At 33.1% G+C, this 14,261-nt stretch overlaps 2 protein-coding genes across 2 annotated transcripts in view; one reads left to right on the forward strand and one right to left on the reverse strand.

Moving 5' to 3' along the window:
* The window catches only part of LOC106872951 (von Willebrand factor C domain-containing protein 2-like), a 10,732-nt gene extending 6,283 nt beyond the window's left edge, over positions 1 to 4,449 (reverse strand). The window contains exon 1 of the mRNA XM_014920131.2: positions 3,956 to 4,449. Within this exon, the coding sequence (XP_014775617.1) occupies positions 3,956 to 4,298 (343 nt within the window). The 5' untranslated portion in view covers positions 4,299 to 4,449. The remainder of the gene's footprint in view (positions 1 to 3,955) is intronic.
* The window catches only part of LOC106872950 (E3 SUMO-protein ligase ZNF451), a 52,960-nt gene that overhangs the window by 16,153 nt on the left and 22,546 nt on the right, over positions 1 to 14,261 (forward strand). Inside the window, exons 3-4 of the mRNA XM_014920130.2 lie at positions 6,809 to 6,902; positions 9,689 to 10,545. Coding sequence (XP_014775616.1) covers positions 6,809 to 6,902; positions 9,689 to 10,545 — 951 coding nt within the window. The remainder of the gene's footprint in view (positions 1 to 6,808; positions 6,903 to 9,688; positions 10,546 to 14,261) is intronic.

Below are 14,261 nucleotides of genomic sequence, written 5' to 3' on the forward strand. Positions count from 1 at the left end.
AAAAGCCTCTTCCCACAGTTTTTAAGTTAAAAAGAAAATGGTCAAAATCGGTCTGGATAGTTATTTTAAGGCTTATAGCATTCCAAATAGCCATAACAACAAAATCACTTTTAGATTTATTTTACAAAAATTATATGGGTATTTTTTAAAAATTTTCATTCATAGATAATGTTTTTACATTATATATACATTAATAGATTAAACTGTCTGTTTTCCAAATAGCAAATTAAAACTTGAAAACATTGAAAGAGAAAGTGAGAGACTTTGCAAATGAAAATGGTATACTCTGCAGTGAACGTAATGAATATTTAAATTTGCGAGAAATTGGAGTTGAAAAATTCAATAAACTTGAGAAATCGAAATTATAGGAAATTTCTTAGAACATGAATTTATAATAATATTTCCAAATGTTCAACCCTTTATAAATTGCTTTCTTTTAGTACTTTTAGTAACTGTTACATCCCTAATTAATAAGTAGCTTTCTCCATTATTGTATAGATATAGGTATTGTTATATATGTGTGTGTGTTTTAGATGTGCAATATTTTGAAATCAAAAATGTTTAATATTTAATTTCATGTATTTTAAAATTTATGTGTATGAGTGAGATTGTTGAAGTAAACATAATTCTTGATAAAAATTTGCACAGTGATTTGAGAACAAAACCTTTACTACATTTCACCTGCACTTAATGTCTCTGATTGCCACTCACTACCACTTCATTTGTTGTTTAATCTCCTTCTACCAGCATGACTGATGAGGCACATATTGCATTTCATTATTTGCAAGATGAATTCTAAATTAGCTCAGTCAGAAATTTGTAAGGAAGAAGTATTGTTGATTGAATTAACCCCAGTACTTAGCTGGTACTGATACTTATTTATTGAACCTCAATAATTAAAAAGTTAATAAAATGTTCCCCACCCACACTAAGGGAGATCTGAACTCTCAACATAAAGCTATGCAAACTGTATGATTTATGACATTAATCTCTAATCTGCTATCCACTTACCTCCTAAAATATATATTAACCCTTTAAAATTTAGATTACTCCGTCAAATGTAATATTTATTTACGTTGCTTTAATTAATCATGCATTATTTTGTAGTTTTGAGATTTCGATTGTGTGACTGTTTATTTTTAGAATGACATTGTAGGGAAGGTGTGAGAAGCTGGGTCTTGCCAGTTAGAACGTAAAACAGCTGGAATATTGTGGTCAGACACTGCTGGTTTAAATGCTAACAATGAATCGAATAAAAGTAATAATAGCAATGGTAATAATGATGGTAGCAGCAGCAACTGCTGCTTCTATGGGTGCAAGGCCAGCATCTTTAAAGGAAAGAGTTGATGCTATTGACCAAAGTAGTTGACTGCTACTTTACTTTTTTAACCCTGAAAGGATGAAAGCAAAGTTGACCTCAGCAGTATTTGAAATAAGGTGAAGAGCTGGATCAAATAATCTTTTCTACTCGAAGCACAAGGCCTCAAATTTTGGGGAAGGGATTAAGTCAATTACATCAACCCCAGTGTGCAAGTGGTACTTATTTAATCGACCCCGAAAGAATGAAAGGCAAAGTCGACCTTGGCTGAATTTGAACTCGAAATGTAAAGACAGATGAAATACCACTAAGCACTCTGCCCAGCGTGCTAATGATTCTGCTAGCTTGCTGCTTTGTGTTGGATCAAATAATGCAAAACATTTTTTTGTTATGCTCTAATGATTCCACTAGCTAACTACCTTAACAGTAATAATAATTTCTTAAGTAAGAATGATTAACGATGAGGTACCTTTGTTGACTTGACCCCAATAGATGACCACTTATTTCATTCACTCTGGAGAGATGGGAAGCAAAGTCGATTTGAATTTAAAATGCAATGGGATGAAATTAAATATTGTTAGGCATTCAGCTTGATACTATGTTATTTTTATTACTCTGTAATCCAAAAGATAGTCTTATAAAGACAACACATTCTTTGAAAAAGGCTGTTGATAAAATAGTACAGAGAAGCTATTACTGTCCCTAATTTAGGGTCACAATAATTACATGTGAATATGTGCATGTTAAACATTTTACAAAAATAATCATTTTTAATCCTATTTATGCAAGGTTGGCTTGCTTTATTGATGTGAACAAACTTTTTCCGTTTAACCTATCACCATTAGCTAGGTCCTGGAGGAGTAGTTTTCCCACTACAAACGGGTCTACGGTAGGTGCCTAAATTTGAACTCAGTGAACCAGAGGAAGTACTATAAGGCATTGTATTCCAATCTTAAAGAAAACAATAATAGTTTCTGGTTTAGGCTGAAGGCCAGCATTTTTGTATTGAAGGGTTTAGCTGATACCGTTGATCTTGTGCTTAACTGCTACTTTTATTTTATAAACCTCAGAGGGATGAAAGGGAAAGCTTAGCTTGACAGGATTTGAATAGAGAGCATAAAGTGCTGAAAGCAATACCACAAGGCATGACTGTAGGTAAAAGTACATTGGGATGTTAACCAAGTGTCTGGATTCAAAGTAGCAGAAAAGTGCTATGAACACAAGCCAGATGTTGTGATTAGAGAATAAGAATTAAGGATTTAATGGAATTTCTCCATGAAGATTGACCATACTATTAAAGCAAGAAGACCAAATATGGTTTTAGAGGATAAAAGAAACAGTAAATCCTAGACTTTGCACTACCATGTGATAATAGAGTGGTTATGAAGAGAATTGAAAAATCTGAGAATTTTCAGGACTTAGCCAGAGCAATGAAGAAATTGTGGAAGACTAAGATAATTATTATTTCTGTGGTAATTAGTGCACTTGGCAAAACACCTGAACTGCTACCTAAGAGCCTGAAAGATTTTGGTATGAACACTCATTGTTGACTTACTGAAAAGTGCAATTCTATATTCTGCAAGAAACCTAAGAAATATTCTTGAGATTTGAGGAAACTTGTTACCAAACCTCAAGATAACATCCCTGCTAACTAATACAGAATGTATTAGTTAATAACAATAGTAATAATGTTTCTAATTTAGGTACAAGGTCAGCAGTTTTGAGGGCAGAGGGTTGGTCAATATCACTGACCCCAGCACTTAACTGGTATTTTATTTATTGACCACAAAAGGATGAAAGGCAAAGTTGTTCTTGACAGGATTTGAACTTGGAACTTATAGATCTGGAGCAAATACTACAAGACATTTTTGTTGAATGCTCTAACAAGTTTGCCAGCTTATAGCCTTAATAATAACAATTTTTAATTTTAGCACAAAACTACACAATTCTAGAGCAGGATATAGTAAATTCAAATCAACCTCAGAATAAAGACAATTTTGACAAAATTTAAATTTTGAAAGAAAAGAAATGTAACTAAATATCCACAAGCATTTTGACTTGAAAGGCAGGTTGTATGGTGCTTGTGTACTAAGTGTAATATTGCATGGTAGCAAAACACAAGTATTGAATGTGGAGGATGATTGAAAGCTGGAAAAGAATGAGGTGAGCATGTTCCATTGGATGTGTACTGTTAGTGTAAATGACTGATAGAGCACAAACGAGTCAATAGAAAAACTGAGTATAAGATAAAATGGCCATAGTTTGTCAGAGAGGAGACTGCATTGATATCTACATGTGATGCATATGGAAGATGACAGCTGGATAAAGAACTTGCAGAAAGGATAAAGAAAGAAGAATTTTATGAAGGAAACAAGGGACTGAAAATAGTGGTGAGTAGCTGCATTAGAGAAGACCTGTCCAAACCATTCAAGCAGGGGAAACATTATAAAATGGTAATAATTCTAGAAGTTACACAGAGAATTTTTTTAAAAAAGCATTATCACACAATACACTTATATTACATAAATATAAGGAAGACAAACTGTGTTACAAATACCCAAAGTACATAGAACTTTACTGGTGTGTGTATAAAGAGCACATTACCGACTGATAATAATAGTATTTGTAATTACTTACCATTTGGGCAAATTGGACAGCATTCATCTTCAACATCTTTGAAATCAACACAGTTAAGTTTAGGGCAAACAGTTTCATTACAATTCAGTCTACCATCTGCATTACATGTACATTGCTTGCACGGTTTCTTATTCACCGTTCTTCCAATTGGTATAAAACCATCTTCTGTTTCACATCCTTGAACATCTTCATCACCCTCATCTACAGGTGCTATTGTTGGTTCCAGACTCAGCTGACTTTCAATTACATTTTCATCCACTGTAGGTTCTGGTGGCATCCCTTTTATAGGGGATATTCCCCAGGTGCAGTAGAGCAGAACAAAAAGTATTACTGAATACTTCATGATACTAAAAGAAAAGTATTGTTAGAAAAATTGCTTGAATGTAACTATGTAGGTATATGTATATATTTGTGCAAAAGTAAAATGTTGATGGCTTTCTTCCTTCACTTTCTATCTTCTTCTATAGAATGACAATTAATAGTGCGCTGTTAGCTCTTTATATAGATTTATTTTTCTGTTGTTGATTTGATAACCTTTTTGCATTGTTCAAATTAAAATGGATAGGCTGGGCTCTAGTTACCTTATTTTAGACTGAAACAGGTGTCTAAATTGATTTTACACAGTTGGCATTTGTAAAGGAAGTTATTTTGTTTGTTAAGGATTTGAAACTTTTCCAATGTCATTTTTTTTTTCTCTTATTTTATTTAAAATGATATGTCCATATCAAATGGCAGCCTATTTTATTTCTTTTTCCAAGATAATTTTACCACAGAATTATACCTTTTATCTTTTACTTGTTTCAGTCATTAGCCTGCGGCCATGTTGGAGGACCACCTTGAAGAATTTTTAGTCAAATGTTGTTTTTTTTTCCCCCAATTTCATAGTGGTCAGTGTTAATTTGGTTGGGAACAGACTTAAACATTAGTAACTTAATTCCTTCAGAGGAATGCAAACAGAAATCAGCTCTCTATTACCATCTAGGTTTAGCATTAGTGCTTTGAGCAACCTTAACCCTTTCGTTACCGTATTTTTTCTGAGATGTTCTGTGTTTCTTTCAATTAATTTTAAATATAACAAAGAATTTAGTAAAATGACTTCGTTGTCATTAAGCTAGTGTTAGGAACATAAATTGAGACTAAGGTTTGGTAGATTTTGATTCGTAATTTTTGAAAACAAAACATTTGTACCACAGAGCCAGAGCCGGTTTCAGCCGGGTTGGTCATGAAAGGGTAAAACAGATTCTTTAGCCAAATCCAGACAAATAAAAGTTCTCTCTGATCCACTATCCAGTAGAGCGTGTGTCGTGTGATTGTTTACCTTAACTTTAATGAGTTTTGTTCATTCCTTGGAAAGAAAAATTGAAGCACAATTATTGTTAGTTGAATTATTTCTGGGATCTGCGTTACCTTCTGTTCTAATTATGGCGATTTTCTGTTTGAAAGAAGTTGTTTTCTTTGTCATGCAAACGGTTCCCCGCTGTCCTTTTCAGGGGCAGTTATTACAGGTAGAGTTTCTGGCTGGACATGTTGATTTTAGATGAATAGGTCCATCATACCAATTGCAGGATCATTTTCCTGAAGCTGCCAGAACTGGAGGGCATGAAGGATTCATTCTTGACAAGTTCTTCACATTCTTGTTGGCCAATTTCATTCATCATCATCATCATCATCATCATCGTTTAACGTCTGCTTTCTATGCTAGCATGGGTTGGACGATTTGACTGAGGACTGGTGAAACCAGATGGCTACACCAGGCTCCAATCTGATTTGGTAGAGTTTCTACAGCTGGATGCTCTTCCTAACGCCAACCACTCAGAGAGTGTAGTGGGTGCTTAAAGCAATTTTTACCAATAATTCTAGGTTGTCTTTGGTAGACTCAAGTAACCATTGACGAATGGTTAATGAATTTATTCTTGAGGCAAAAGCATTATGAATTAAATAAGTCAGTGTTGTTCTGTAGACATTAATTAATTTCTACAGGGGAAAAAATAATTATCTATTTTCTTTTATTAGAAAAAGCGTTTAGTAATTTTAATTATTCTTTTTTTAAACTGTGCAATATGGTACATTACCATCTCCCTTGGTTTCTTTGGATTGCTTTTGTTATAGCATTCTACATGAGAAGCAGTTACTAATCTCTGAGTTCAGCTCTCCACTATTTTTAGGAGGAGCAGGACAATGTGAGTGGTCATCCATGACCCTCTCACAATGCAGTATAGCCAATTCTGAGAGAGATAAGAGCCTAGTACTTGACTTATCCTTTATTTTATCAATCCTGGAAAATTGGAAAGCAAAGTTGATTTAGGTAGGATTTGAACTCTCAATGCAAAAAGCCATTCATCTGAAACTAATGAATCTGCCAATCATTTGCCTAAGTTTAATAATATCCATTTCTCTTTTGATTATTCTCTTTTAGAATTAACATAATCAGTTATATATTTTATCTAGATTGGTTGGATCATTAACTTATTGAGATTTTCTGGGAAATAAGCTTCAAATTCTTTAATAGATCTGTTCTCCTTTTGATACCAACTTGCCTGAATCTGCTCATGTTTCTATGATATAAATCTTTAATTTAAATGATCTAGATTAAAATCTTCCTTCAAAATTTCATGTTAATTCATGTTCCAGCTTAATAACGACAAAGTTATTTTGCTAAGTTTTCCATTATTTTCAAAATTAAAACAGGAACAAAAACAGTGTATTTCTTTTGAATTATTGTTTATATTTTGCTTATACCAGTTCATTGACCATCAAGTACTCTAAAATATTGATCCACAGCAAAATATATTGTTATATTATGGTCAGTAGTTTTAGAATTATAAACTACATTTTTTAATAATTTCATTAAAGGTTTCAACTATAAAAAGCAAGAGGAAGCGCTCATTAAACAGAAATGAAACTTTGAAAAACAATTCAGTTCTGACACAGCCAAAACCAAAATACAGTACGTACCTTTATTTTTTCATACTATGCAGCTATTTATATTTCTTCTGTCCTTGGATTAACATAACTTGCAATTCTAATTTAAGTTTTCGCTGTATTTGAGCCTCTTTAATGCAATTGCTAATAAACTCATTATCTTTCTCTCTGTTTATTGCATGGCTGTATGGTTAAGTTTGTTTTGCAACAACATGATATTGGGTCCCATCCTTCTATGTATCCCTTTGGACAAGGGCTTTCTACTATAGCCTCAGTCTTGTGAATGAAATTGTATAGAAGCCTGTTGTGTGTGTGTGTGTGTGTGTGTTTTTCTGTCTTTCTTCAGTTACATGTGAAGACTAATAGACTAGAAATCCTTCATTTGAGAAAGCAGAGTTGGTAATAATTTCATGCATTAGCTTATTGCCAAACTCCTGTAGAGCAGAACATGAGTAATGGTAGGAAAAGCAAAGAATTAGTATAGTATATCAGTGTGCAAGATGTTGGAAGGTGCTAGTAGGAGATGATTTTCTCATTGTCATCATTATCATCATATACTTTATTTTTCATGTTGGTATGTGTTGGACAGGTTGTTATAGTCTGGATTAGTTCTTATTTGGAGTTTACTGCATTCCGAAACAAATTGGTGATCATATCTCACTCGTATATTTTATTTATTGGCATAGTTTCTATGGCTGATTGCTCATCCTAACCCAAAGTATACTGGGTGTATTTTATTGAGACTCCAGCAATAGAAAAGTTGTCTTGTCCCTGATAAGGCTAGCGTCCTCTCTGCCTCATCTCTTTCAAGGCAACTTGACGAGAAGGTGAAAAGAAGAGAGAATGGTGGAAGAGAATGAGTGAGTGTGTGATAAAAAAGAGAAAATGATGAAAGAAAGTGATAGGATGAGGGAGGAGTAATGGGAGAAAGACAGTGACAGGCAGTTACATTTTGGTTGTTGGTAAGGAGACTGAGTAGGAGACAGCATGAACAATGTGATGAGAAACAGTGATGGAAAGGAGAGGGTAATGGAAGTGAGAGAGTGATGGTGGAGTGAGTTGTGTGAAAGAGAGGGAGAGAGAATGATGGGTAGCATAAAGATGGGTGATGGTAAGAGAGTGTTGAATGTCAAATAATAGGGGAGATATTAAAGGAAGAGAGGCAAAAGGTGAGTAGTGGCTAGCAATAAAGAGGGCTGATCGGAGAGGCATCTCATTACTGAGATGGCATGATGTGAAAGAGATAGTGATAGAAAAAGTAATTGATAGAATGTAATAAAGAGAGATGGAGATTGGTAAAGGAGACTTAACATGAACATGATAGGTGGATGAGATCCAAATGTAGTCACTATACTTCTCAATTTCCATCACCACCACCATCCATTTTGCTATACATGCATGGGTTGGGTAGATATTTTCCATGTAATATTTTGTCATATCTCTTGTGAGCCTCTTGAAATCAATCTTCACTTCAACTCATGTCTTCCCAGCTCTCTTATATCCAGTTTCTCTCTCAGTTAATTTGTGCTATTGCCTGTGCTTTCAGTGTAGTACGCTTACCTTATTTCTTTCTCATGCAGCACCACGCTACAAATACAAATATCATACTGCTCCGAGAGAGAAATGTTTGTTGCGAGTAGAGATAATAGCTCCCTCAACTTTTTTCGTTTCATTCTTAGTCATCTGTGTTTTCAGAACATTCACCTCCATTGCTAATTGGGTCACCTAGGTTACAAAAACTATCAATTTTCCGAGAAAGAGCTCCTTGAGTATTGAAAGGAATCTATTCATATGCATTTTTATTCCCAGCTGCTCCTGAACATCCCACAATTACTAAGTCTACCATCAGCTTACTTGTAATCTTACCACACCTCTTGTGCATTCATAGTTTACATTGAGTATACCATATGGAAATTTCTTCCTGCTTATTTTCTACATGTTAAGCATAACCACTTCTTGACAGTTGTAAGGGACCTATCTTTCTTACTAAAACTTTAATCTTTACTAAGTTTATTTTCAGACTTCTCAATTCTAGGTTTTGTTTCCATGTCTGAAATTTCTTTTCTAAACATTCTAAAGATTCAGCAACAAGAACTAGATCATCGGCATTCAAGAGTTCTCACAGACTGCTGGTCTTAAACATTTCTCTGTTATTGGCCTGGACACCTACTTGTACACTCGACTCTCTGCCAACTCTCGACTTGGTATGACACTCCTCTACATGGCCTGCACTGCTTTGAAGCCATTTATCTATTAGTTTTGTTAGTGACGGCCAGAATACAGAGAGTGAAACCCTGTTAAATTTTTTCTCAAGAAATAGTGCATTGGTGGTACTTCAGCCTGACGTAAACCTGAACTCTATTTCATCTAAACTAATTTTCTTCCTCAACAAATGTGATATATAAACATACATATATATATTAGTTTTTTTAAATTTTAGATGTACTCTTTATTAGTTTTACAGAGCAGTACATTCCTTATTTAAGATTAATATTTTCCTTACATCTCTATAAATATAAAAAAAGCTATTAAAAAATGTTGATAATTATCTCATAACTCACAAACCCTTGACTCATTAGTTGCATTTATGGTGTCATGTAGTGTACAGGAGAGGACTATGATGGTATAAACATGTGGTATTTTTAACCTTTTCAGGCCTTTCCAAGGCAATTAATGTTCTGGATAAATTTAAATAGGTACATTTGTATTATTAGATAGATGTTATTTAATGGTTTTAATTGGGAACCAGGAATTCTGTTCAGATTAATATTTATTTTATTTTTGTCATAAACAAAATTGTTTCATTTTCAGGTGTTGGTTTACATTCTTTGCATTCTAAGTCATCTCTGGTAAATCCTTCCAAACCACCTCCTGAAAATCAAGCAACAAAATCTCCACAGAATAAAACTAATGAGTGTCATCACAATCAGACCAAGCCATCTAAGAAGGATCTTCTCAAAACACCTGTCAAACTTTCTCCCAAAATAAACAAAACTCTCGGGATGCCAACGAAAATACCAACCAGGTTCTCTCCCCGGTTATCATCTATGATACAGGCCAAGCAGTCTCTCAGGATGCCAACTAAGATCTCAGTTAGTCACCCTCATTGTACACCTGTAAAAGTTCCAGTCAGGCAATCTTCTAGAAACATAGCTAAGTCAACAAGGAAGTACTCTCCCAGGAAATTAGCCAAAAATCCATCTAAAAAACCTATTTCGATGTTGAAATCTTCTCATAAAATTCTCAAGATGTTTGCTTCTAAGTCAAATAAGATACCTTCTGAAAAATCTACAAAAAAAAGAGTAAAACACAATGTATATCATAATAAAGAACCGTCTTCGAATAAGCATATCATTCCACAGTCTACTAATTTGCAGACTTCATTAAATCTAATAAACAACACTTCCAATTTGAATGGCCTAAATAGTTTGTTTACTTCTAATTCCGGTAAAAATCTCCAACACAATTGTAAAGGTAATGGAATACAAACTCAGTTTTGCTGTCCAGTGATAAACTGTGAAATAAAATTCTCTTCCAAAGAAAATCTACAAAATCACATGGATATGATGATTCACAATTCATGTAATCCTTCAAAGAGCATTATGAATTCTTTTTTGTCCTGTGAAATCCTAAATTACATTTGTCCAAAATGTGGGAAAGAATTTAAGGTTGGTTGTTTCCTTAAATATAGAATAAAGTATATCTAATAATGTTTATTAATATTTTTGCAAATATTCATTTTTGCCATTTAAATCACAATCCATTGTAACCATTTCTTTGTCTGATTTTTTTCTTAATACTATAAGTATATTTTATTCATTTGTTTGCTTTATGTTTGTTTTTCCATGCTAGCATAGGCTGGATGAATACATAATGAGGTATTGTTTTACAGCCCTTCTTCCATGTTCCAGAGACACTATCACTAAGTTATTCAAACTATTTTTTCTTTTCTTTTTACTATATTGTTGGTGTGAGTGTATGCATGCACAAGTGTGTGTGTGTGTGTGTGCATAGATATGTATGTAAATATCTATCTCTCTCTCTACCTACTACTGATGGAACCATTTATCTATTTCTCTCCACACACACACACACACACACACACACACACACACACACACACACACACACACACACACACACACACATGTACAGGGTGTCCCAAAAATATCTATATGCTTACTGACTGATAGTAAAGTCAGGGTTTATCAAAATATATTTTATTTTCAAAATTTAATAGTATCTACAGATAGAAATTAACTTTTTTTCTTATGAACATCAGTTTTCAAACTGATGAATGTTCTGGTTCCAGAAAAGTCTCGTGGTATGAGATCCAGCAAATGCAGAGATTATTCTACTGATCTATAAAGAATTAGAGTTTAAGCAGCTTAATTTTTGGTATAGTTAAAGATTGAAGATGGAAATAACCTTGTGTTGTTCAGTATTCACTATCGTATATCTAGGAGCAAGGTGTATGTTGTTAATGCTTCTTTAAAAATCATATCTTGTTCAGAGGTTCTGAATGTTATTTATTCTTTCTTTAAGATAGGTTAACTCTTGTTATATATTCATTATCATCATCATTTTAACATCTGCTTTGCTATGCTTACATGGGTCAGACAGAATTTGTTGAGGCAGATTTTCTACAGTTAGATGCCCCGCCTGTCACTGACTCTCACCCATTTTTAAATAATAAGTTTTCTCCATGGCCAGACAATTTTTCACGGAAGGTTGGAAATGATCAGCACCACTTGTATGGCGATATTTGTGATGAGTGATCTCAGTAATGCTTGCATTCAGCAAGGCAAGAGACAGCAATGAGCTTAGCAAGGTATTTGGCAAGCAATAGATGTCCATCCTCGCTTGGTTTTCATCCCCTCCTGTTTGTTTTAGTTCTTTCAATCATAACTGACTGGCTGAGTGTGCAAAATTTTGCGTGCCAATGATTTAGTTTTCATAGCTGAATCTGTTGAAGACGTAGAGGAAAAATTTCAAAAGGGAAAGCAAACCTCACAGTAAACCTCACAAAGACGTCAAAATAACAATTGGTGAGATGTTGTTCTGGAACTCATGCAAGCTTGGAAAAGTGGATGTGGGGGGAAAATGGTGATGGCGTTGAAGATAATGATGGCAGTGACAGCCTGTGGATCAGATATTAGTTTGAGATAGACATTTGTTTGTTTAAGTGAGACAAATGTGGGTAGGTCTGTATATTTTTTAAACAATTATCTTTTCTCTCATGAGTCTTAATTACTACAGAACTTCTTGATGTTGATGGCATTTCTCTTTACACTATTGCATCTAGGTGTAACTTGTTTCATTACAATTGTAAGAGCCTTTAGCATTGGTAGGTAAGGTTGAGGTGTAGTAGACAAAGAAGATACCATTTAGTAGAGAGAGATTGGTCTTTCAAGCTTGAAAAATCTCTCTTGCAAAAAAACAAAAAACAAAAAAAAAAGACAATTATAGTAAAGTGTTCAATATCATTGTTATATGGCTTTTGGCATTGTCAAATATGAGGAAGTTGTTTGCTTCCTCACCCAAAGGGTCAGCATAAATATATCAACTGCATATCTAGAGAATGATATACAAAAGTTGCAAGTACTTATTACATTGAACTCCTGTAAATTCAACCCCAGTAGATTTCTATATTCTCTGAATGGAAATATGATTTGTCTAAACACTGGTGGATAGTTGACTAAATTAGACTGAAGTAGTAAATGTTAGAAATAAGATCAATAAAAATATTATTGACAGCTTGTCAGATAGGTACAAATTATAAAATCTTTGTGTAACTATTAACTTTATTGATTTAATAGTGTCATTTTTTTTTTTCATATTGCAAGTTGAAAGTTTGAACGATATAAACTTAAAAAACACAAAAAGGCTGTTAAACCAATTGTATATTACATGGGAAAATGTGAGCAAGAGAAATAATATTCTTAAGATTATAAATCTGGAAAAGTACAGGACAAGTTATTACACTTGGAAAAGTACAGGACAAGTTATTACATCTGGCAAAGTACAGAACAAAAAAAATTGTACTTAAAATATTGCAGCTAAGGTTAAAATTTCAAATAGAATATTTAGATTTAGAAAATATTAACTTTTATTAAAACTAAAAATTTCATTACAAGTTATTACTTGTATTTGTTATCACTTGTTACTTCTATTAAAAATTTAAAAAATAACTCAATTAAAATATTTTATCCTTAGCTGCAATATTTTAAGTAAAACCAGATGTAATAACTTTCCTGAACTTTTCCAAGTGTTATAACTTGTCATGTACTTTTCCAGATTTATAATCTTAAGATATTATTTCTCTTGCTTGCATTTTTCCATGTAATCCATGTTTTTTCCAGGCTATGCTAGTATGCTTAATTAACAATGTGTCAAATTTGTCAATTAGTGGTGACATATATCAAAAGTCCCCTAGAACTATATTCATAAAAAAATATAGAACTATATTATCACCCTCAAATAAATTTGAGAAACAAACACTCATAACTTTTTTTCTTTTTAAACTTCATTGCATGAGATTGATACCATGAAATTCCTCAAATTGAACTCTTATCATTTAAGCTTAATTAAAATATAGTTTTTTTTTTTTTTTAATATAAAAAGTTAATTATACTTAAATCCAATTTTTTGCCTTACTTATATTTTTTTTTCCATGATATTTTACCTCACAATTGTTTTGGTACAAATTTTTGTTGCATGGAATCAAAACTAAGACATTCTTCATGCTTTCTCCTATCATTGAAGCTAAGATAAATATATTTTGCTTTTAAAATAAAAAAAGTTATTTAGATCTAAACTTGACTGGTGGCATTACTTACCCACCTATAACGTTGCTACAAATTTTGATGAAAACTTTTTTCTACTTGACCAAATCTCAATTTTTTTTATGCCAAAATGTAGCTAGGGACCAATCCTCTTCAAAAATGTTAACGGTTTTCCATTTGGTTAAGAACTGAATTAGCAACAAGCTCTGAAAGATGCTGCATGTGTGTAAATTGTGGCCTTAAGAATATTATTCAACTACTTCTGTAGTTGAATGATAGTATATTTCTGTCATGCATCCATCCAAATTTGTTTAGATGTAAAAGACTTTTATAAGTAACCTGTGTGTGTGTTTAGCCACAAATGTAAATATAATTAGCTTCGTAACAACTACTGTTTAGCTAGGTGTATTAAATTATGTCTGAGGATGTATGTATTGATAGATTTATATACTACTAGCAGAAATACCCGGCGTTGCCCGGGTTAAAGAGAATAATGATATCTAAAAACGCCGTCTAGACTACGCATCATCTTTATATATAGAGATGTATATACACACACACACCCAAACACACGCATGTATATGTATATCAATATAAAT

Source organism: Octopus bimaculoides, chromosome 19, assembly GCF_001194135.2.
Source record: "Octopus bimaculoides isolate UCB-OBI-ISO-001 chromosome 19, ASM119413v2, whole genome shotgun sequence".
Lineage (NCBI taxonomy): Eukaryota > Metazoa > Mollusca > Cephalopoda > Octopoda > Octopodidae > Octopus > Octopus bimaculoides.